Here is a 22,335-nt window from a genome sequence, read left to right on the forward strand (position 1 = left end):
ACTTTCAATTTCATTTTCCTTTTCTAGTACCTGAATATATATAGCCCGAGTCTGCATTCTTGTGTCTGAGAGGCACTACTGGATACACACAGTCAAGGACCACGGGTCACCAGCAAACCCACCAGAGGAAGATTCTGTGGTGAGTTGGGCGTGACCTGCTCTCCCCATCCAATTCCTCACCATCTCCAAAAGGGCTCTCCATTTTATAGATGAGCTCAGAGAGGTCAGGCAGTCAGCCCCAGGTCACACTGTGGGGCAATATCAGAGCCCAGATCCATACGCAGGGTTGTGTCTGCCTGCTCCTCCCTCCCCATGGTTTCCTAAACAGAGCATCAGCAGGAACTGCTCAGGTGAGTCCACAAAGGTCCCCAGGATGAGAGGGCTGCAGGCGAGCTGGCACATGGCCAGCAGGGCTGAGAGGAAAGGTGACTGCTGTGGTGCTGCCATTTTGGAAAATGGAGGACACAGAGGAGGTAGAGAAGATCAGGGGACCCAGCACCTAGTAGTCCTGGTGTCCTGGCCACCCTGGAGCTGGCCGTGGGTGCTGCTGTTGAGCCCTTTGGCTTATGAGAATCAAGGAACCCAGAGGTTTTCCACTCAACCTGCCCTTGAACACGGAGACTATGCCAGGACCTGTGGGGAGACTGAGGCCCCAGGAAGGGACTGGCTGGCCCAGAGTCCTGGGAATGGGCAGAGCGGGCAGAAGGCCTGGCTCTGCCGGTGGGAGATGGAGGAAGAGGATGGGGCATCCCGTGTGTCCAGATGCCAAGGTGACCAGGTCTGGGGACAGCATGGCCAGCACCATCCTGGTTTGCAGTCTTATAATCGAAGGCCTAGCTCCGGCTCTGTACAGTGGACCCCTGAGTGTGTGGAGGCAGAGGGAAAATTCTAGAAACTTCTGGATGTTTATAGTCACACATTTTGCTTCAATTCAGAGTGAGAGGCCGGTGCTGAACTCCACTCTGCTCTCCAGAGCTGTGTCTCACTAGGGAAGTCACTTCCCTTCTTGAGCTGCTTTGTGTTTTCACTGGTGGATGGAGTGAGGATCTTGCCATGTTTGGTCCATCTCTTGGGTGGTGGGAGGTGGGGAGAGGCAGTTCCAGTAAGCAGGGGAGTGGGGGGAGAGGTAGGAAGGATGGGGGCTGGGCTGAGCTCTGGCCCTGGTGTTGGCCTGGGGAGTGGGGGGAAGGCTTTTTCCTAGCTAAAACCCTCATCAGATTAGCTGGATCCTATGGTCTGGGAAATGTTCTCTTGTGCTTTGTCTCTTTTCTTCTCACATGAAAAGGGTCAGGGCTGTAGGATGCACTTGGGCCAAGCCCTGTCTCAGCACAGTGGAGAAGTCGGGTGCCTCCCCTAGGAACTTACACACACATATAAAACACGCCCATCTAGATCTACACTGAAGAGGCCAGAGCACAGGCTGCACAACAGAGGACTTGTGTCAGAACCACCGGGTGCGGGTTCAGCCTTGTGCACCTGGGGGAGGTGGGGGGAGGGGAGGCATTGTGCTCCTTCCCTCCACACTGCAAGCAACCCCAGGTCCTCATCTCTGTCTGTGTGGTCGCCTCAGGTGGGGCAAGGAAGAGGCCTGTGTGACAGCCACACCCAGTCCATGCTAGCTACTGTCATGGCTTCCCATGCATGCTCCCTGCCCCGGTGTCTGCTGGCCATTCCTCCACCCTTCCTTCTGTGCAGATTCTGTCTTTCTCCATGGCTGTGTCCTCGTCCATTGTCTCTAGGAGGACAGGAGGCCTCTGCCTTGGCTGTGCTCAGGGCAGAGGGAGCTGGAACAAGATGACTAACTTTCTATCCATAGCCACGGAGCACAGGGGAAGAGGGCCAGGGTGGGTTGTGTCCTGGTACCCTGGAGGGAAGCCAAGGAGACTGGCCCCTGCTGCCACCTTGTCTGGAGCTTCCTCAGTCCATCCACACTGTGTTTTCTCCTCCTGCAGCTTGGAAAACAACCATGAGTGCAAGAAATCTTTTCAGAGTCACCTCAGCTGGTGCGAAGCATCTGGCCACCTCCCCAGGTAATCATGGTCCTCTTCTCTGTCTGCCTCATACTAGAGGCCTGCCCTGAGGGGCAGCTCCAACCAGAGCTGGCCTGCAGAGGAGTCAGGGCTGGAGGAGGGAGCCTCAAGAATCTACATCAAAGTTTACATCCACCAGTGGGCTTCCTGGCCCTCCCAGAGAGCGGGGCCCTGCTATTCACTTCCTCCTGACTGTGCCTCCCTAGATGAGGCCAGGAGAGGCCTGCAGATGGGGAGGACAGCAGGGGAGAGGATGAAAGGAAGAAGAGGACAGAGGGCAGCAAGAGATCTATACAACCTATATATGTCCCTTGTTCTCCACCTCCCCTACTTCTAAGGTAACTTCATGGGTGGCTCAGGATCTCTGAAGGGCTCAGAGCAAGAGTGACTCAGAATGGCACTGGACTGGGCCCCAGTGTGACCTTGGTGCCCCTGTCCCCACCGGTGACATGAGAGCAGCTTTTGCCCATGTTGCTCTGAGGGTCAGAGGTGATGCGCCTAGGTCCCCAGGCCAGGACCTGCCACATCCCAGCGCCCCTAGTGCCAGTTCCCTCCCTGCACCTGCACCTGCTCCTGTGCCATGCAGCCTCCCCATCCCGCCTGAAGCTGTGGCAGGTGCCCGCCACACTGCAGGGACAAGCACCTGCTTACAGCGGTGACGGCCCCAAAAAGGGCTGGGTCTCCTGACCATGTGGAAGAAGAGCCTGAAAGGGACAGAGAGGGCAGAGGCCTCCTCCCAGGACCGCACCCACCCACCCACCCACCCCACATCCCTCAGGCCTGCTTGCTCCCCTTGCCTCCCCTCCCCCACCTGCCTTCAAGGTCAGTCCTTCCCAGGAGCCAGCCCTGCAGAGCAAGGAAGGAGAGAGGGGGAAGATTCCAGGCCCCACTCCCCGCAGGGCGTGGGATCCTGGAGGGAAGCCTGGGTGATGGAGTCGTCAGGATAAATCTCCCTCCTTTGAGAACTGCTCCGGAGCCAGGTCCCCTGAGTCGTGGAGAGTCACAGGACTGAGCCGAGGCGCAGCAGTGCCACCTCCATCTCCACCGCTGTCCCAGAGCCTCCGCCCTCTGCAGGAGGCTGCTCTCTGCACCACCAGATCACTCCACAGCTCCCACTCGTGATCCTCACCTCATCCAGCCCCTCGGGCTCGGGGAGCGTTCCAATGCAGACTTCACAGCAACGTGAAGTGTCCCATCGGCGATGTCAAAACTGATGTCCAGCTGTCCATTCCTGCACAGGGTCTCCTGCTTCTTCCAGAGACCAGCGTGAGACCATGGCCTTCTGCCTGTGTCCCAGTGGAGCTCAGGCCTGCACCACTAGGCCTCATGTGTTTGTTGAGATGAGGTCTGGCTGATTTTCTTGCTCAGGCTGACCTCACACTGTGATTCTGTCTCAGACTCCAAAGCAGCTGGGTTACAGACGTGTGCCACCAGGCTCTGTGTCCACACACAGTCACTGGGGTTAGGACTTTTCCTGTGAACTGGAGGGCGGGCTCAGTTCCACGCATAGTCTCCCATGGGACAGGTCCACACAGGGTGACTTCCTACACCCCTGAACTCCACCCTGCCTCTGACCTTCCCTTTATCCTCCTCAAATAGATGCCAGACAATTCATTGGGAATGTCACTGATTTTCTTGTGGACCAACTGGGCCCAGAGTATGCCAGCCTCCTGGTGACTGAAGACCAAATCTGGGAGGTGTTTGTGGCTGAGGCTGGACTGTCCAGGTGACCTGCAGTAGGACTTCCCTCTTCTCCCCCTTGTCTTCTCCTCACCCTCCTCCCCATCTTCCCTACCTCCCTCTCCCCCACCCGCACACATTGCATGGTGTCCAGCTCCTCCGTGTGGCCCTCCTCCCCCAGGTCACTGGCCCAGAGGCCAGTCATCTCTGGAGACTCGCCGTGGGGCACAGGCATAGCTGTGCTTTATCATCAAGAAGGCAAGACTATTCGTAATAACCCCACAAAAAATACCTAGGAATTAACTTAACCCAAGAAGTGAAGGACCTGTATGATGAAAACTTTAAAAATTTGAAAAAAGAAATCAAAATAGAACTTAGGATGCAGAAAAACCTCCCATGCTCCTGGATTGGAAGAATCAACATCGTGAAAATGGCAATACTTCCCAAGGCTATCTACAAATTCAGTGTAATACATATCAGTATTCCCACCTCATTCCCAGGCGCATCTCCAGCCAGTCAGGATGACAACCCAGATTCCATCATGAGGCTTAATCACACCCTCCTCCTGTCTACCCTGCAGCCTCGCTCCCTCCCAGAGCTCAGTGCCTTTATCCTTTATTGCTTGTAGTGGTCAGAAATGATGCCAAAGCACCCACCACACATCACCATCACTTGGCTAGGACTGGAGGTCCTTTACTTGGAAACAGTAAGGCCAGAATGGTTTGTGTTCTTGTTTTGTTTTTCTCTGATTTTGACACATATGCAGGTATGTAATGAAATTCCTTGGCAATAAGATCAGTGTTTGACATGAAATTCAGAAAAAGTTTTATTTTCTATACATTACACATGCATCCTGCATCCTGCAGGTGAGTCCACACTCTATTTTAGAACAATCTGTCTGCTAAGGTCAGTTGTAGGGCTTGATATGTCTGTCTCCACACCAGTGCTGAGAGGATTTCAATTTGGGATCAGGCAATGGCAGCACACACCTGCCATCCCAGCTACCGGACAGGAGGATGTGGGTGATCAGCAGTGATACCAAAGTGCCCAGCACAGGTGCAAGTCTAGAGCAGGGTGGGCAAAGTTTGCATATTGTCTCATTTGGAATACAAAAGCCAAAATGACTGGGAGCTTGCATGGTTCATAGGGGAGAGCACTTGATTGCAAAGCCTGAGTCTAATTCCCAGTACTCAGAAAATCCAGGTTCACATTTGGGGGCATTTCAGAGTTGGGAATTTTGAATCAAAGATACTCAACCTGTATGGTCTCAAAGCCAAAGTGTATAGGCTAACTCAGCCACTCCTGGCTGGCAAGACTTCCCAGGAGTCTGCAGATCCCTTCCCAGCCACTGAAGACCCAGGGAAGCCTTTGGGGCAGGCTGCTGGTTTAACACACTGACCTTCTCTGACCTAAAGCAGAGCTTCCTATTGGCCAATGCCCTGGCAGCCATGGATGAATCTTGAGAAGGAGGTGTCCTTCAAATGCCTTTCATGAAAGAACTTCTTAGGCTGACTCTCCTTCCTTGCCCTTTCTTCAATATGGGCCACAGAGCATCTGTGATGTACTAAACCTATTCACCTTGAATAGAATAATGTTGAATATCTGTTCCATTCTAGTAACTCCTGTTCCATGTTAGTGAAAGCTCTGTGACTTGTGCAGCAAAGAATTTATGGAATCCATTTTTTTTTTTTTTTTGGAAAAAACAAACTGAATGACATTTACTGTTGCAGGGATGAAGCTGGGGCCCTGAAGAAAGCGCTGAAGAATGGCACCGCAGACACGGTCCAGCAAGGCCAGCTGCAGAGGAAGATCTTGCAGAGGTTTCCTCAGGTGAAAACAGAGGTTGAGGGGTACATCAGGAGGCTCCGCGCCCTTGCAGATGAGGTCAGCAGGGTGCACAGGAACTGTACCATCTCCCACGTGGTGGCCGACTCCACCGGTGTTGCCTCAAGACTCATGACCCTCGGCGGTCTCGCTCTGGCACCATGCACCGCAGGACTCAGTCTGGGGCTGTCTGCAGGTGGGATTGGGCTGGGAGCAGCAGCTTCTGTGACCAGTGCTGCCACTAGCATTGTAGAAGGAAAAAACATGTCTTCGGCCAAAGATGAAGTCACAAAGCTATTGTCCGTAAGCACGGAGAGGTTGAAAGAGTTATCAGAGATGGCGGGTAGTTTATCACTCAAAGCCGTGTTGGCATCTGATGAGTTCATCCAGTGCCTGAGAGAGCTGGGGAAACATGTCCGTGCCTTCAGACAGGCCAGAGCCAACCCTCAGGTTCTGCGACAGGCGAGGGGCCTAATGAACACTTGGAGATCTTCGAGAGGCTTTGAGAGTGTGGAGAGAGCCTTCGGTGGCACTGCACTGGCGATGACCAGAGGAGCCCGAATCTTGGGGGCCGTCCCCACTGGTGTCTTCCTTGGGATGGATGTGGTCAGCCTCGTGCAAGATTCACAGCATTTGTCTAAGGGAGCAGAGTCAGAGTTGGCCACAGAGCTGCACCGGGTGGCCCAGGAGCTGGAGAGCAAGTTGGAGTTGCTTGTCAAGATCCACAGGAAATTGTCATCAGGCCAGGCTCGGTGAGGTGACCCCCACCTTCTCAAGCAGTGCAGAGGTTAGCGGAGACCAGTGGAGCAGAAGTGTGGGCAAATATTGCAATGTGTTTGAAGATGAGTCTATGCAGTGAGGTGGAAATGAATTAAGGATTTGTGGGAATAGCCACGAGAAGAAGGTCAGGAAATTGAAGAGCTGAAGGAGAGAAAGCCAGAGCTGGAAGTTGTTAGAATAAGGAGAAAGAGATGGGGTCCCCACGGTCTGATGTCCCAGCAAGAATAAAGTCTTTCTCTGGTTTCTCCAGTCCTGTTTCTCTAATACTGATTCATCTTCGTCTTGTTCAGGAAATGATATCTTGGCAACAGTAATGACAATGACAATGAGGATGGTGGTGGTGGTGGTAGCAGTAAAGATGAGGAGGAGGAGGGTGAAGGTAGTGGCATGAGTGAGTAGAGCACTGGCTGGTGGCCATTCCTCTTGGGGCAGAGGACCTCCGAGGGATCACTATAGCCCCACTGACCCTCAGATGCTGTGTTGAACAGTGGTTGATTCATGGCATGGGTGGGGGTGCTGACAGATTCAAAGAACAGGTGAAAGAACTTTGTCGTGGTCGACCTGATGGGAGTGAACAGATGCACCTCTCAGAGCCTGTTTCTCATTAGCCTGGAAGGGGTGCTGGCCTCAAGGGTATCCGAGATCCATCGGGTTATTCCCCTTTGATCATCTAAGGACTTTTTCTCAGTAACTATTAACTGACTACTCTGGGGAAATTGGGCTGTAAAAGAATCTAGTACCATAGTCAGAAGATGACCTGAGATGAAAGAGCCAGAGAGATCTAGCAGTACACAGAAGGTGTGTGGACATCTACATCTACATTAATGTATGTGTATATTTATGTATATATGTATCTATATATGTATGTATGTATGTATCTATCTGTGTGAATCTATCTCTGTCTAGCTAGCTATCATCTATCTATATCTATTGGAACTAGAGATACATGGGGAAGGGAAGAAGGAAGGCTAGTGGCTGTCTACCATCAAGTCACAAGCAGGGGCTAATAAAGTCTCAGAAGCACTTCTATCCTAGCTGAGATGGACTTGGTTATATATTTCTGGCATGAACGGTACCGACTCAGTTTAAGGACTGCATGTCACTTTCACAGTTCATCCAGAGTCAACTGGCAAATGAATCAGGGGAACACACCAGGGTCTCTCAGGGGCCTTCATGGAGGGTGTGATCAAGATGGCCCCAGCCAGGCCAAGTGGGGTCCTGACACACAGAGCCTTTGCTGTGCTGACTGACCAGCTCACAGGATTGGGCACAGGAGCCTTCTGCATCCAGCAGTTGGGGCCCAGGATAGATGAGGGTCAGAAGGCCTGAGGGCATCTCTAAGACCTAGAGTCCAATGCATTTCCTCCTGCCATTAGTGCAGCAACATCGGTGAATTTCTCTTACTACTAAGATGGATTAGCACTTCTAACCCAGCATCCTCCTTGTTATCCCTACATCCAGTAACCCAGGTACATAATACTATCTTTTCAGAGAGCAGTTTTGGTGAGCTCTGCGAAGCATTCCAGCTTAGAAACATCAAGTCCTGAAGTTTGTAAAACCATGAGCAGGGAGAGCAAAGTGTTTGAAGGAGGTGCATTATGTGAGATCGTCAATACGCTGGACAATTGCCTTCCAAATGGAGAGGTGGGACAAGACCACCTGTGAGGTTCTATGGCTCTGTGGGAAAACATCTGAATTCCCTTGCTGGTAGGGAACTTCTCCAGTTCTGACAAGCAGATGGGCCATCTCCATGCTTCCTGCATCTCCCGCCACTGTTGCGATGTACAGCAGGTGATGGAGATTTTTCTATGTAACCTTTTATAAACCCTGTGCCCGTGAGTCACCGCTTCCTGATCTCTCCAAGTCTCAGATTCGTGCCTTTATCCTAGATCTTTTTCTACAAGGTAACTTCTCTGACTTTCCAGGACATGAGCTCCTTCCCTTCCTCCTCCAGCCAGAGATTCTTTAGCTTTTTCTGTCACCATGGGGCCACACCCAGGGAGACTCCCTTCATCCCGCTGCCTCAGTACTTGTGGGCTCCGATCCTTCACACATCCTCCTTGGGGGATTCCTGAGACGTAGCATCTGGCTATTTCTATGCCCAAACTCCATTCTAAAATGCTCTGCTAGACTTTCTCTTTGCAACTTTTATGAAAACACAGACTGCCTTTACCCCACATGCATATCATGGGACTCCGGGGGCCGAAGGGGCATGATCTTAATCAATAAACTCATCATATGCTACCAGTTGTTGGATGCACGTGAACTTCTCCATGCTGGATTCTGGAAAGGCATAGATGGTTAACCTTTAGGAGTTAGCAATCTCTAGAGAAGAATCATTCGTTGTCTATCACTGGGCCCCTCTGCCCAACTGCTCCCTATTCAAGTTAACCGCTGCTGTAGCTGAGTTAAACCAGCCTTTCCTACTTACTGGAAATTTCCCTTATGTGAAACCCTCTATTTCACTTGTGGAAACTATAGGTGAAGGTGCACTGTGCATCAAGGCTGAGTCTTGTACTGAGTCCAGATACTGAGTCTTGGTACTGCGACAGTAATGATGGAGGATGAACGTCCAGAATTCCTCATCCCCACCCCCACAGCTTCCAACTATGGCAGTGGGGTTCTCTTCTACTCCCGACCTCATCTGTCACCATCCACAGGCAGAAGTCAGGAAGAAGGGCACAGGAGCTGGGAAGCCACCAGCCACACCAAAACTCAGAAGATGCTCCTGTGACCAAGAAGGAGGAGGAGAGGTTGGAAGCGTGGTTCAGGTGGTAGAGCACGAGCTAATGAGCAAAAATATCAGATAGCAAGTTTGAGTCCTGGTCTTGGACAAAAAGAGAGAAAGGATGAGGATAACAGAAAGAAGCACAACAGTAGCTGTTTAGAAACTTCTAGTTTTATTGCTTTACTGCATTGAAAAGAATTTTTTTAAATTGTATTGTAAAGATACTCTACAGAGGGGTTACAGTTGCATGAGTAGCATGTAACTGTACATGAGTACATTTCCTATTGAGCATTGTTACTCCGTCCTTTGTTTTTCCTCTACCATCCCTTCCCTCCCCACCTCTCCTATCCTTCCTCTTCCCCCCACCCCCTCACTCTGAAGTTGTAAGGTTTGTTTTCAACATAGTATCTTGTACATCCCATTGTTACAATGGGTCAACCTGTATCCTTGTCTCAGCATTTTATTATTTCCCTTCTCCTCCTCAAATTAGCGAAGTGTCTATACAAGATTCAGGGCACCGAAATCAAGTACAGTGACAACAGGGGTTATACCATGGGGGAAGAACATACCAAAGGAACAAAAAAAATCACATAGTACATTAAAAACAACAGCAACAAAGAAAAAAACCTCATGTCCATTTTTTGGGGTTCATTTCACTTAGCATCATCTTATATGGTCATCTGGACATAGCTTTTGACCTTTTCTGCTTGTCTGGTAGGATTATCCTAGCTATATATGAGTTATTGCAAATAAGGGGAACCATGGGACCTATCTTTGGGTCTGGCTTAATATAGTTTTTTCCAAGTCTTTCCATTTCCTAAGAAAAGAATTTTTTAATTATGTAAAAGTACAGACTTAGGCTCTCAGTCTTTCCTGGAGTCACCAGTATAGAAAATCCCATGGCAGCATTTGGGGGAGCAGCACAAATTGGCCGGTGTTTATTCTTTAAGCATTATAAACCAAGCGCAGCCCCTGGTGGTCATCTCTCAGATCTCTTTCCCCTGCAGCAGAGTTTAAACCTTTAACCAGAAGCCAAGTCCTTGAGGTTTCCCAGCACCTTGCTAGGCCATCAGAGCTCCCGGGCCAGGCCACACCATCTCCCTTTCTCTGAGTGTCCTTCCGCTCACACGTGGAAAGACAATGGTGTGACATCGGCACAGATGCGACTCCATACTTTTCATTCTTCAGGGGTGCTTCCTGAGCATCTCCCCAAGAGCCTTCCATATCAAGGAACCAGAGCTGAGGACAAAGAGATCCCTTTGACTTTGGGTTCACAGCCATGGCCTGGCTTCAAGACTTGGGATTATTTGGGGAAAGAAAAGTTGAGCCTATGGGCTGGGAAGGTGGCTCAATGGTAGAGTGCTTGCCTTGCATGCCTGAGTCCCTGGGTTCGATTCCTCAGCACCACATAAGCAAAAAATAAAAAAAGCCAGAAGTGGCGCTGTGCTTCAAGTGGTAGAGCGCTAGCCTTGAGCTGAAGTGCTGAGGGACAGCGCCCAGGCCCAGAGTTCAAGTCCTATGACCTGACCCCGCCCCCCCCCCAAAAAAAAGAGAAGTTGAGCCTACAGAGGAAGAGGTCTCTAATGCCACCAATGAAAGAAGGCCACGGGAAAGCTAATGCTGACAGCCCAGTGAAGACAGTGAGGAGCAGAGCCTATGCTGGCTCCACAGTGGCTGGGACGCCCAGGGGCTTAGATATGGTCCAGGGTTGGTCCCCAGGACGCACTGGAAGCTTGGTCCTTAGTGTGGCATAGTGGGAGGGGTGGGACCTTTAAGAAGAGGAGCCTAGTGACCGTCGGAAGTATAGGCCCTCCCCTGCTCTGCCTTCATTTGTCCCAGATCATAACGTGGTGAGTGTATGTTGGGAGGGGTCCTCATTTGTCCACACAGTCACCAGCCCATCTCTCCTGACCTCTCTGCTGCTCTAAAGAGGACATCCAACTCACATCCGACAGCACTCTCTCGTGAATCTGCATGAGCTCCTCCAACTTCTTCTCCAGCTCCAGAGCCTCCTGCCGCAGCTTTTCAGCGGACTCCGCCTTTGGGCCCTGGAACAAACGCTTTGACTCTTTCACGAGGTTGACGACATCCATCAGAAGGAAGACACCTGCAGTGGTGGCACCCATCCTCCGGGCTCCTTTGGTCATTGCCAGAATGGTGCCTCCAAAGGCTTTCTGCACCTGCTTAGTGCTTCGGGCTGAGATGGTCCCCGTGGTCATGAGAGTCCGGGCACTGGCTGCTAAGCGAGGGTTGGCTTTGGCCAGCCTTATGGCTTCCATGTTCTTCTGAAGGTGTGGCAGGTCTTGGAAGTACTTCTTGCCTAAAGCAGCAACTTTGGGTGTGGTCTCGGTCAAAACCTCCTTCACTGTCTTCCCTTTGACCATGCTGGTTGACAGCAGGTGAGTGGCTTCCGCTTCCACAGACCACTTCCTCACGCCTCCCACAAGGCTAGAGGCAGCACTGGTCAGAGCGGACACCGCCTCCAGCCCCAGCCCCGAGACGAGGAGCGTCGCAACGCCCCCTAGTGTCACCGGGGCCACAGCCAGGCCGAGGATCCTCAGGACTCCAGAGGGTGGAGCTGGCCACCACACGGGAGATGGCGCAGTCCCTCTGTACCTTGTCCGCCTTGTCTGCAAGCTCACGAAGCTTTCTTATTTGCTCCTCGAGCTCCATTTTCACCTGAGGAAATGTGTCCAGAAAGCTTTTCCTATCCTGCAGCTCTGTGCACAGCCTGTCCGTGTCCTCCATGGCTGCATCTGCCGCCAGCTGCTCCAGAGCTTTGCGGAGCGCAACACCTTCATACCTGTAACAGCGAAGCCCACAGAATCAAGAAAGATGGTGTGCGTATCTGTAAAACAGGCTTCTTAAGATCCACCACCCTGTCCCAATCATGGAGCATTTTTTTTTTAAATTTCACCAAGAATCAAATACCAAAGAATTTTGCTAATATGTAAATTTTTTCATCCGATACTGAACACCTTTGGGAAAGCCACGGTTGCTCTGTGGTCCTTATGCAATTAAAGGGGCAATGCATACAAGTCAATGTGCTTTCGAATTGTAGACAGTTGATAAAGGTGACTTCTTACTCAAGGTCGATGCCAGTATCACCACGCTATATAGAGCAGGAGTGCTGTAGGTGAACAAAAGACATTCAAGATTGGGAGCACACAAACCTTTTAATTTAGAGAATAGCAGCATGTCGTAAGAAAATAACTTCAAAGCCTTCAGGGAGAAGCCTTCTTTTTGGCCAGCATCCTAGACCCACTCCTGTTACTGTTCTTGATTTTTTGTGGGTTTTGTTGTTGCTGTTGGTGGTGGTGGTGGTCCTGGGGCTTGACCTCTGGGCTTGGACTCTGTCCCTGAGCTTCTTTTTGCTGAAGGCTAGCTCTCTACCACTTGAACAATAGAGCCACTTCTGGCTTTTTTTTTTTTTTAGTAGTTTATTGGAGATAAGTATCTCGTAGACTTTCCTGCTCGAGCTAGCATTGAACTGTGATCCTCAGATCTCAGCAATAGGCGTGAGCCACCAGTGCCCAGCTCCTGTTCCTCCATGACCCTTGGTTCTGACCCTCACCTCAATCTCTGGGTTTTGGAAAGGTGCTGGGTGTCCACCATACACCCAGCACGTTGCTGACCTATCTTATGTTTCTCACCATAAAGTACAATGGATGAGGGAACGAAGACACAGTAATTAAGTTGCCAAAGTACAAAACTAGAAGATGGTAGAAATGATTCTGGCCCCTAGGTGGACTGTCTGCCTTTACTCTGAGATTAGTCTCTGTCAGGGAATAACCTTGAGAAAACACTAGTGAGTTGTTTACAAGGGACGTCCTCAACTCCAACCACAGGGCCTGTCTGGGAGGTGGGCCTCCTGAGCAAACGAGCCCAGCAGGAGCGAGGCACACCCACCCTCAGGGACTTCCCCTGAAGGTCACCTGGACAACACAGCCCCGGCCATAAATTCCCAGGCATCATCTTCAGTCAGCAGGAGCTGCAGGTAGTCCCAGTTTGCTGGATCCTGGAGATTGTCAATGACAAACTTAAAGAAGTCTTTGTTTTCTAGGTAGGAAGAGAAAAGAAGAAGGTTAGGAAAGGGTATGGTAAAGCGTGAATGGTATCAAGGACAAAGGAGTTAACTATGTTGCTGAACATCTGTTGCTGAACACACACACATACACACACACCTGGTCATTCCTTGATCATGAAATGGAAGTTGGTTGCAGAACTGTAAGGAAACAATTTGGTTCATAGTGTTGTATTTTGTGATGGCATCTGGAAATTAATGCACCAAGGAAGTGTGCCATGGAGGTTGTCAGAGAAATCAGTCATTCTGACTTTCAACTTGCCTGAAGTGAGAAATGTATAGATGAATAAAATACACATACGCACACGCCTAAATGTGTCCATGAATGTATTTCCAAAGAGAATTAGATCAAAGGGTTTCTGACCTAATGAGTGGGTTCAGCCATTGATGGAGTCAAACCTTGAGTAAGCTGTTGGAATGTGACTGAAGTTGGAAGGCTGGGCCTAGTTGCAGGAAATGGGTCACAGGGGATGAATGTCCCAAGGCTGCATCTTGCCCCGCCCCTTCCTGCTACTCCTTACATTGTTTCCTGACAACTATGTGCGATTGTGCCATGTGCACAGCTTCTCAACAGCTTCTTCACACATGATGGGGGCCAGCATCTCAAACTGATCAAAATTAATCTCTCCTCCCTTTAGTTGTTTGGGTCAAGTATTGGGTCACAAAGATGATAATACTAACTAACACAAGTGTGTTTGGCACTAGTTTATTGGAGGAAAGAGAGAGAGAAAGAAAGAGAGAAAGAGAGAGAGAAAGAGAGAAAGAGAGAAAGAAAGAAAGAAGGAAGGAAGGAAGGAAGGAAGGAAGGAAGGAAGGAAGGAAGGAAGGAAGGAAGGAAGGAAGGAAGGAAAGGAAAGGAAGGAAGGTAGGTACCAGCCAGGTACCAATGGCTCACATCTATAATCCTAGCTATTCAGGAGGCTGATATGTAGAACTCAAGTTCAAAGGCAGCCAAGGCAGATAAATTGGTAAGCTTATCTTCAATTAAGTAGCAAAAAATGGGAACTGGAAGCATGGCTCAATTGGGAGAGTGCCAACCTTGAGCAAAACAAAACAAAACTGAGCCCTTGAATTCAAGCCTTGTACTAGCACACACAAAGAAAGGAAGGAGGGGGGGAAGGAATTACTACAATGCCAAAGTGAAATTAATATAATGTTGACTACACTTGAATTATTACATATGTACAGTTGTACATATTCCATATGTACATGTGTGCATGTGTGTGTGTTTAGTTAAATTCCTGGGACCTAGATATGATTTGGAATTTGGATCTTTTTAATATTTTGAAAAGACTCCTTGATATCTTTTTCATTGACTTACTATAATTGCGTATCTTTATGGGGTACAGTATGATATTTCAAGGTAATTGGTATCACATCATCTTAAGCATTTATCATTTCTTTGGCCAGGGACATTCAAAATCTTCGTTACTAGCTATTTTGGAATATGCAATTAGGTTTTTCAATGTTTTAGAAAATGAAGCCTAGAGTGATAGTTGTAGCTCCTGGTAAGCTAAGGCAGGAAGATTGTGACTTCAAAGCCAGGCTAGGTTGCACAGTGAGTCACAGGCCAGACTGTGACTACAAGAGAGAGGGTGGGGAGAAATGGAGAGGAAGGAAGGAAGGAAGGAAGGAAGGAAGGAAGGAAGGAAGGAAGGAAGAAAGGAAGGAGGGAGGGAGGGAGGGAGGGAGGGAGGGAGGGAGGGAGGGAGGGAGGGAGGAAGGAAGAGAGGGAGGGAGGAAGGAAGAGAGGGAGGAAGGGAGGAAGGGAGGGAGAGAGAGAGGGAGAGAGGGAAGGAAAGAGGGGGAGGAGAAGGGAGGGAAGAGAGAAGGGGGGAGGAAAAGAGGGAGGGAGGGAGGAAATGAATACCAGACTCATAAAGTGTTGCTTGCCCACCCAAGTAACCCGAGTAACTAAAAATATTAATGCTTGACCCTGAAGCAAATGGATATTCATATCAATGAGATAAATAGTATAATAACTCCACATAGCATGAGCCCAGCGGTGGTCAGGACAGTGCTTGCCTATGTAGTTTGCAGTGACGTGGAGATGATGGGATGGCAGGGCAGGAACTGAGACCAGGACATGCTTATGGACATGGTCTGGAATGTGCTTCCTGGTGGGTACAGGCAAGGGAGGCAGTGTGGCCTCCTTCCACAGGAGACCAGGAGTCTCGGAAAGGAAGGGGGTGGCTTCACAGCAGAGCCTAGAAAATCCCAAGATACGAACCCAAGACCGACTAGACAACAATTTTTAACATTACTTTCAAGGCTCATGTTTTCTAAATTCCAGTGGTTCCTGAATTGTGTTCTATAATATCAGCATGGGAATTTTAAATTTGATTGGAAAAAAAAAGACATTTCAAGTTTACACTCTGGAGAAAACTGGTCACATAGAAAGGCTCCTCCTGCTAACGATGGAGACAGAGGCGGGCAGTGGAAGGGGGAATCTTCATGTGGTGGTGATGGTGGGGCCCAGACCCTCCTCTCAGGGCCTGCAACCTCTCCGTGTCTTAGACACCTGGCTTCCAGTAGCTCCTGTGACCCCCATGCTGGCCCACTTACTAAATGAGGAAGAATATATCCTGAGGACTCCATCACCCAGGCCTCCCTCTGGGATCCCGGGACCCGCAGAGAGCTACCAGTGTCAAATCTTGCCCTTTCTCTTATTCTTCTGCATGACAACTGAAGGCACATTTTGCTCTCCAGGACCAGCTCCTGGGAAGAACTGACTTGCTTCAAGGTAAATAGAGGAGGAAAAGTACGCGGGGCAGAGAAAGCAGGACTGAGAGGACATAGTCCTATGTGTTAGGTTTTTAAAAAGAGGTAACCGAGTAAAAACTGCACCAGCACGCAAGTGGTATTCAGGTAAGGGGTAGGTTTATTCAGTAGACCTGCTGGGACCAGGCAAGGTTGGCACTCCACGTGGCTGGGAAAGAGAGAGGAAAGAGCTAGAGCAGAGAGAGAGCAGAGAGAGCTAGAAAAGAAGAGCAAGAGCAAGAGAGCTAGAAAAGAAGAGCAAGAGCAAGAGAGCTAGAAAAGAAGAGCAAGAGCAAGAGCTAGAAACGAACAGAGAGAGAGAGAGAGAGTCTGGGCCTGGGCTAGGCCTTATGTAGGGTATGGGTGGGGAAAGGTGTGGCCACATCAAATTCAGATGTGACCTCAGCGGATGCAGATGTGACCTCTTCCAGGTGTCCCAGTTGCCTAGGTAACGCAGGTACTGGGTGGAGACTTTGCTGCGAGGAGGGTGGAGTCTGCTCGCCATCCAGGAGGGAACCTTACATTCCAGCCTTTTAATAATCATGAAATAGGGCGAGGATTCTCTCTGGCTACTTCCTGCTGACAAGGGGCGTCGACAATAGGGGTAAAAGGCTGGAATTTGGTCTCCTCCCAGAGAAGGCAGCGAGCAGCAGCTGTCCCTTGGTGGCGTGAGTCCTTAGGTGAAGTATGGAGAAGTCTCATGAGCATTGAGGGGCTGGAAAAAAAAATACTAAGCAGCAAATAAATGACAAGAGGAAGGACTTGGGGCTGAAAATGTTGGTAGAAATGTCCCTAGATACTTCTGACATCTGGCGACTAGGTAGAGAAGTCAGGGGACAAAGGCAAGAATATAAATTCCTGTTCCATTAATAGGTAGACAGGTATAGACATTGGCTGGGTAGGCTTCTTACTTCCACTGACCTCCCGGCTCTGGTTAATTTTGAAAGGGCAGGCACAAAGTAGCTGATGTGACATTATCTCCTCTTACTCTTCTCCATGTTCCCTTGTTCCCCAGACTGGCTGAGTCTAGGTGCTCATTGCTGGGATGGCTTGTCCCAGTTGGTATTCAAGATTTGAACTCAAGGCCTGGGCACTGTCCCAGAGCACTTCTGCTCAAGGCTAGCACTGAAACACTTTGAGTTATAGTACCACTAGTATTTAAGGAGGTTTGAACTCAAGGCCTGGGCACTGTCCCTGAGCACTTCTGCTCAAGGCTAGCACTGAACCACTTTGAGTTATAGTACCACTTGCAGAGTTTAGCTGGGAGATGGAGTCTTAGGGATTTTTCAGCCTGGGCTGGCTTTGAACTGCAGTCTTTGCCTCAAAAGCCCTTTATTATTTCCAATTAAAGCAACAAGGAGATCAAGTAGAATAAGTAGAGCTTACCTGGTCCTTAACAAGAATTGCCAACAAATATTCTGAAATGACAAAACTCATTAGATGTGATGATAATTTTAGCACAGATATGCCCAGTATTTTAGAACCATGTAGTCAGTAGTAGAATACACAACACAAAACACAAAAGGCAAAACTCAAAACCTAAAATTTTGACAACGTTTAGACATCTTTGCTAACAAAGCACATCAGATGGTTGGGCCTCAGTTACCAGGGCCTGTGAAAAGAGCAACTTGTTAGCAAGGCACCTTAGAATAGATGGATGGAGTAGTAAACTTAGTGGAAGGTTAAGGGTCAGATGGGGCCAAACCCTTAACCTACCACGTGGCCAAGATGGCGAATTCAAGATGGCGAATTTCTGAAAAAATGCAAAGAAAGCCTGAACAAATAGATCAAGCCTACATTGGCTAGCCTTTGAGAGGGAACCTAGAGGGGGGTCCCTGGGACCCAGCCTGCGTCACACTCTTCAAGGCACAAGCCAAAAAGTTGTAGAAAAAAAAGGGTAGAAACTTGCCCATGAATGGCAGAGAGAGAGCAAAGAGAGCCCGAAAGTAAACAGACTTCTGATCATTTACCATTGCAGTAGCAAAAACTGTACTTCTGAGAATGGCATAAAAATGAGGCTCTCTGGCTTTCCAGGGAGCGCAGGAGACATTTCAAAGGGGTTTCACGGCTCAGGCATGATTCGTAGCACCCCATTAAATGAGTAGAGTCAGTCTGGTGAGTGAGGGAGAGCTGACCAGGCAGAAGCGGCGTCCCAACTTCCCCCAGAGCCCTCTAGAGAGAAATGGCCAAGCCCCCAAAACCAAGCGTCCTCGGCTTCTGAGGTGACCGGCCTTTCAGCTAAAGGCCGTAGGAGCTCTCTGGCGTGGCACCACGTCTGGACAGAGACTGAGTAACAGAGAGCCGTAGAGTAGTTTCACTCACCAGAGTAGAGAAGTGGTGTGGACGTGGATGTGAAGGCAGCAATGGTATCGATGCGCTGATTCCGCCGCAGACAGACTGGTTCGCAAAAGGCCGTCAGAACTGTGGGTATTCCTCAGAGCAAAAAGGGAAGAACAAAAAAAGAAAAAAGAGGAAAAAAACAGAGAGGAATCCCAGCTATTCTGACTTTAAGCCTTTATCCGAGTCACGGCACCATTTATGTTAGGTTTTTAAAAAGAGGTAACCGAGTAAAAACTGCACCAGCACGCACGTGGTATTCAGGTAAGGGGTAGGTTTATTCAGTAGACCTGCTGGGACCAGGCAAGGTTGGCACTCCCCGTGGCTGGGAAAGGCCTGGAAAGGAGAGAGAGCTGAGAAAGAGAGGAAAGAGCTAGAAAAGAGCAGAGAGAGGGGTAAGAACAGTAGCACTCACGTGGTATTCAGGTAAAGGGTAGGTTTATTCAGTAGACCTGCTGGGACCAGGCAAGGTTGGCACTCCCCGTGGCTGGGAAAGAGAGAGGAAAGAGCTAGAGCAGAGAGAGAGCAGAGAGAGCTAGAAAAGAAGAGCAAGAGTTAGAAACGAACAGAGAGAGAAAGAGAGAGTCTGGGCCTGGGCTAGGCCTTATGTAGGGTATGGGCGGGGAAAGGTGTGGCCACATCAAATTCAGATGTGACCTCTTCCAGGTGTCTCAGTTGCCTAGGTAACGCAGGTACTGGGTGGAGACTTTGCTGCGAGGAGGGTGGAGTCTGCTTGCCATCCAGGAGGGAACCTTACACTATGGACTGGGTGAGTGAAGGAATAGAGCTGTTTCCCTTTGTGTCATGTTCAGACTTTTCTTCCACATGAGGTAAGTAGAATCGTCACACCTCTGAGCCACTCAGAGATGCCGGGACACCAAGCTAAAGGTGTCCTGGGGACTTCTTCAGGGTCAACCCAGAGAAGAGGGGAAGGTGGGAGGAGAGGAGCAGCCACAGTGCTGTCTCCTGAATCCTCCACTCCTGATCCCTGCTCCCGCTTCATTTCCCCATTGCGTCGCTGGTGTCCTCTCCCTGGCCCTACCTTTGGACTAGCTCCACCAGAGGAGACAGAGGAGACAGTGAACACCTGGGCCATGACTGTAAACAAAGGTCAGATGGGAAGCCCCACAGACAAGGGTTTAGGGAACGCCTCTTGTTCCCTCATGGGGCTCCCCTTCTGCTTTTCTGACTCCTCTGAAGGGTGACTCGCCTTGGAGCTAAGCATTGAACAGAACTCAGTCAGAGAAGAAGATGTGACTACCTGGGAAGGCCTCAAAGAATTCTGGTTCCATGGGTCCAGCGGTGCAATCGCTGAGAGGTTTGCCTTCTCGTCTCGGGCGGTGTCCAGGCTGTAGGAAGAAAGGACACATCATGAACGCATCATGTGAGGCACATCATGTGAGGCAGGTCCAGCCACAGACTTCTTGCGCCTCGGGGTGTTCGCATCCGCTCTATGAGATGAGGACCCCTGCTGGCTCCTGCTTCCCTGCAGAAGGCATGACCACAGTGTCCGAAGACAAGAATGAAAGAGCCAGACTTGAATTCAACTCCTTCTGATTGAAATCCCATGATCTCAACGACTATACTCTGCTTCTTCAAATATACAAAAAGTAATTACTCACATCTGCATGTGTATAGCAAAGAACTCTCTCTTTCCAAAAGGTGTACAGGACCCGTTTCCCAAGCCACTATCATAGAACATTCATTAGTGTGCCTGTGTTTCCCCAAACCCTGAATCTTCCTTCAGCAGGATCCTTTCTTCCACCAGGGCCTCGAAACAGACCCTGTCCCCTGCTCTGAACTGCCCCTTTCTTCTGCGGTCCTGCCCTAATGGTCAGCTCATACTTGCTTCTAATCCCTTCAGGAGTAGAAAAACTTTTTCCTGCGACAGTCCATTTGTATACTTCTAACATCATTTTTGGACCATACACAATGATCAATACAGGCAGAGCAGTTACAGGCAGCAAACAAGAATGCACGTCTGTCCTGTTTACGCAAAAATGAGTTTGCAGGCCCTCTATGGCCCATAGGTCAGAAGTTCCCCACCCTTGATTATAAATAGTAGTGCAATTTACAAAACTGACTGAGAGAAATGTGGGGAGCAGGGCAGGTGTGGGGGCGGGGGAGAGGCAATCCAGCCGTGGCAAAAGGCAACAAGTCCATAATAATAGGTCTAATGGCTGAGAAGCAGAATTTCTTGGGGAATTCAAAAGAATGACCAATAAAATGATCAATGAACAGGAGGAATAAACGTCCTCTCGAATGAATTCTGAGAAACAAAAAAACTGAATGAAATAAGAAAGACGATGGAGGAGCTGAAGAGGAGTTCAGTTGAGATAGAGGATCTTGAAAAAAAAAACATTAAAATTCTGGAAAAGATTAACTCAGTAAGTCAAATAGAAACTCAGTCTTGGAACTGCTGTGGAGAGCAGAGTCTGAGGACTCTGCTTGCCGGGGATGGGGGTGGAGGGAAGCTGGGCGGATTCTGCCAGGAAGCAAGGCATGGTGTGTCCAGGTTTTAGCCAGGAGGTCCAAAGTCCCTTCTGCCCCAGGAGACACCCCAGGCCCTGTCTCAGGCTCCACCCCTGTGAACCTCACTCCACTGGGATCACAAATACAGGAAAGGGTGGAGGGTGGAATGTCCTCACTGCCCCGGCTGCTCCCTTCTCCCCACCCCTCACACAAAAGCAGGAAATGTAGGTTAATACTGAGAGGTGTAATTTGAAAACTTGCACATTGGCCAGACTTTAAATGACCAAATGCCGCCATGTCTGGCAAGCCGTGGACAGCGCATCAGGTCTGCTGTCAAGTTTCCAGAGTTTTAAAGAATAATCACCAATGCCCAGCTACCCTGGCAATGTGCTCCAGACATGGCCAAGCACCCTCCCCTGCAGGTCTCTAGTACACACAAAGTAGCACACAGGCAAATAAGAAACCATGAGTGAGTAACTGGGCATAGCAGACCACCCTTCAACACAGGAGGAGAAGCAGCCTGGGGGAAGAGACCCAGGAGGCCGGCGCAGTACGGATTGGGCATGCATGGAGCCCCGTCTGCAGCAGGAGTGTGTAGACCTGCATGAGCATGTGTATATGTGCGTATGTGTTCTGTTGGCGTATATGTGAGGTTTAGATCTTCCCCAGATACCGTAATTTAAATGTAATTATTGACCATTTAACACCAAACACCCAGTAACACTTGCTCTGGCAATCTAGGCTTAGTCTATTACCACAGCACATCACCAGCATCTGAGAAAGGGACCCAGGCCTCCTGCTCCCCTGGCATCCCACAGCTCCTGCGGCTCCGGTGTTCCCAATGCCTGATCCATCCTCACTGCCCCTGCACCTCCCACCCACCCTAGAGATGGGCAGAAGCCTGCTAGGGCTTCAACAGGGCTGGGTCCTAACTCCATCCATCCACCAAAGTAGCTCAGAGAAGGGAAGTGACTTGCTTAGTGAGACACAGCTCTGGAGAGCAGAGTGGAGTTCCACACTGGCCCTCTGACTCTGAATTGAAGCAAAATGTGTGACTGTAAAAATCCAGAAGTTTCTAGGTTTTTTCCTCTGCTTCCACACACACAGAGCCAGAGCTAGGCCTTTGATTGTAAGACTGCAAACCAGGATGGTGCTGGGCATGCTGTCCCCAGACCTGGTCACCTTGGCATCTGGACACACGGGTGCCCCATCCTCTTCCTCCATCTCCCACAGGCAGAGCCAGGCCATCTGCCCACTCTGCCTCCTCCCCAGGCAGGGAATTGGGGGGGGGAGAGCGGGTCATGCCCAACTCACCACAGACTCTCCCCCTGATGGGCTTGCTGGCGACCCAGTGGTCTGTGGCTGTGTGCGATGTGTGGTCAGCTGTTCCTCGGTCACAATAACGTAGACCCAGGCTAGATATGCACAGGGAAGGGAAAGGGAAATTGAAAGTTCTCAATTCTGCGATGACTCACCCAAACGATCCACTCAGCCTGACTTTCTGGGCCCTTCACAACCCAAATCATCCTCCCAGGGTCTCCTTAGTCTTTAGGAGGAAAGCCTTGCCATACCACCTAGACTTGGTTCAGACCCTCGCCCCTGCACAATCCCTCCACCCCTCTCCATCCTCCCCACCTCTC

At 49.9% G+C, this 22,335-nt stretch overlaps 2 protein-coding genes and 2 long non-coding RNA genes across 6 annotated transcripts in view; 2 read left to right on the top strand and 2 right to left on the bottom strand.

Annotated features, from left to right (window-relative positions):
- The window catches only part of LOC122119266 (apolipoprotein L3-like), a 30,714-nt gene extending 24,151 nt beyond the window's left edge, over nt 1–6,563 (top strand). For all 3 annotated transcript variants that reach the window (XM_042693303.1, XM_042693301.1, XM_042693302.1), the window contains one exon: nt 5,531–6,563. In XM_042693303.1, coding sequence (XP_042549237.1) covers nt 5,531–6,290 — 760 coding nt within the window. In that variant the 3' untranslated portion in view covers nt 6,291–6,563. The remainder of the gene's footprint in view (nt 1–5,530) is intronic.
- LOC122119267 lies at nt 37–5,524 on the top strand. The gene is made up of 4 exons (XR_006149525.1): nt 37–139; nt 1,953–2,030; nt 3,630–3,756; nt 5,441–5,524. It is a non-coding gene; the product is annotated as an uncharacterized LOC122119267 (long non-coding RNA).
- A 1,969-nt stretch (nt 6,564–8,532) lies between the features above and the next one.
- LOC122119101 (apolipoprotein L3-like) lies at nt 8,533–12,657 on the bottom strand. Its single transcript, XM_042693043.1, is given in 4 exon segments — nt 8,533–8,597; nt 10,955–11,613; nt 11,615–11,845; nt 12,617–12,657. Coding segments are annotated over 4 exon segments (996 nt in total).
- Nucleotides 12,658–12,981: 324 nt separating this feature from the next.
- On the bottom strand, nt 12,982–22,095 carry LOC122119317. The gene is made up of 3 exons (XR_006149529.1): nt 22,010–22,095; nt 19,485–19,572; nt 12,982–13,101 (listed from the first exon to the last, which is right to left on the bottom strand). It is a non-coding gene; the product is annotated as an uncharacterized LOC122119317 (long non-coding RNA).
- Between the last annotated feature and the right edge of the window lie 240 nt (nt 22,096–22,335).

Source organism: Dipodomys spectabilis, unplaced genomic scaffold (genome assembly GCF_019054845.1).
Source record: "Dipodomys spectabilis isolate Male_0828 unplaced genomic scaffold, ASM1905484v1 ptg000163l, whole genome shotgun sequence".
NCBI classification, from domain to species: domain Eukaryota; kingdom Metazoa; phylum Chordata; class Mammalia; order Rodentia; family Heteromyidae; genus Dipodomys; species Dipodomys spectabilis.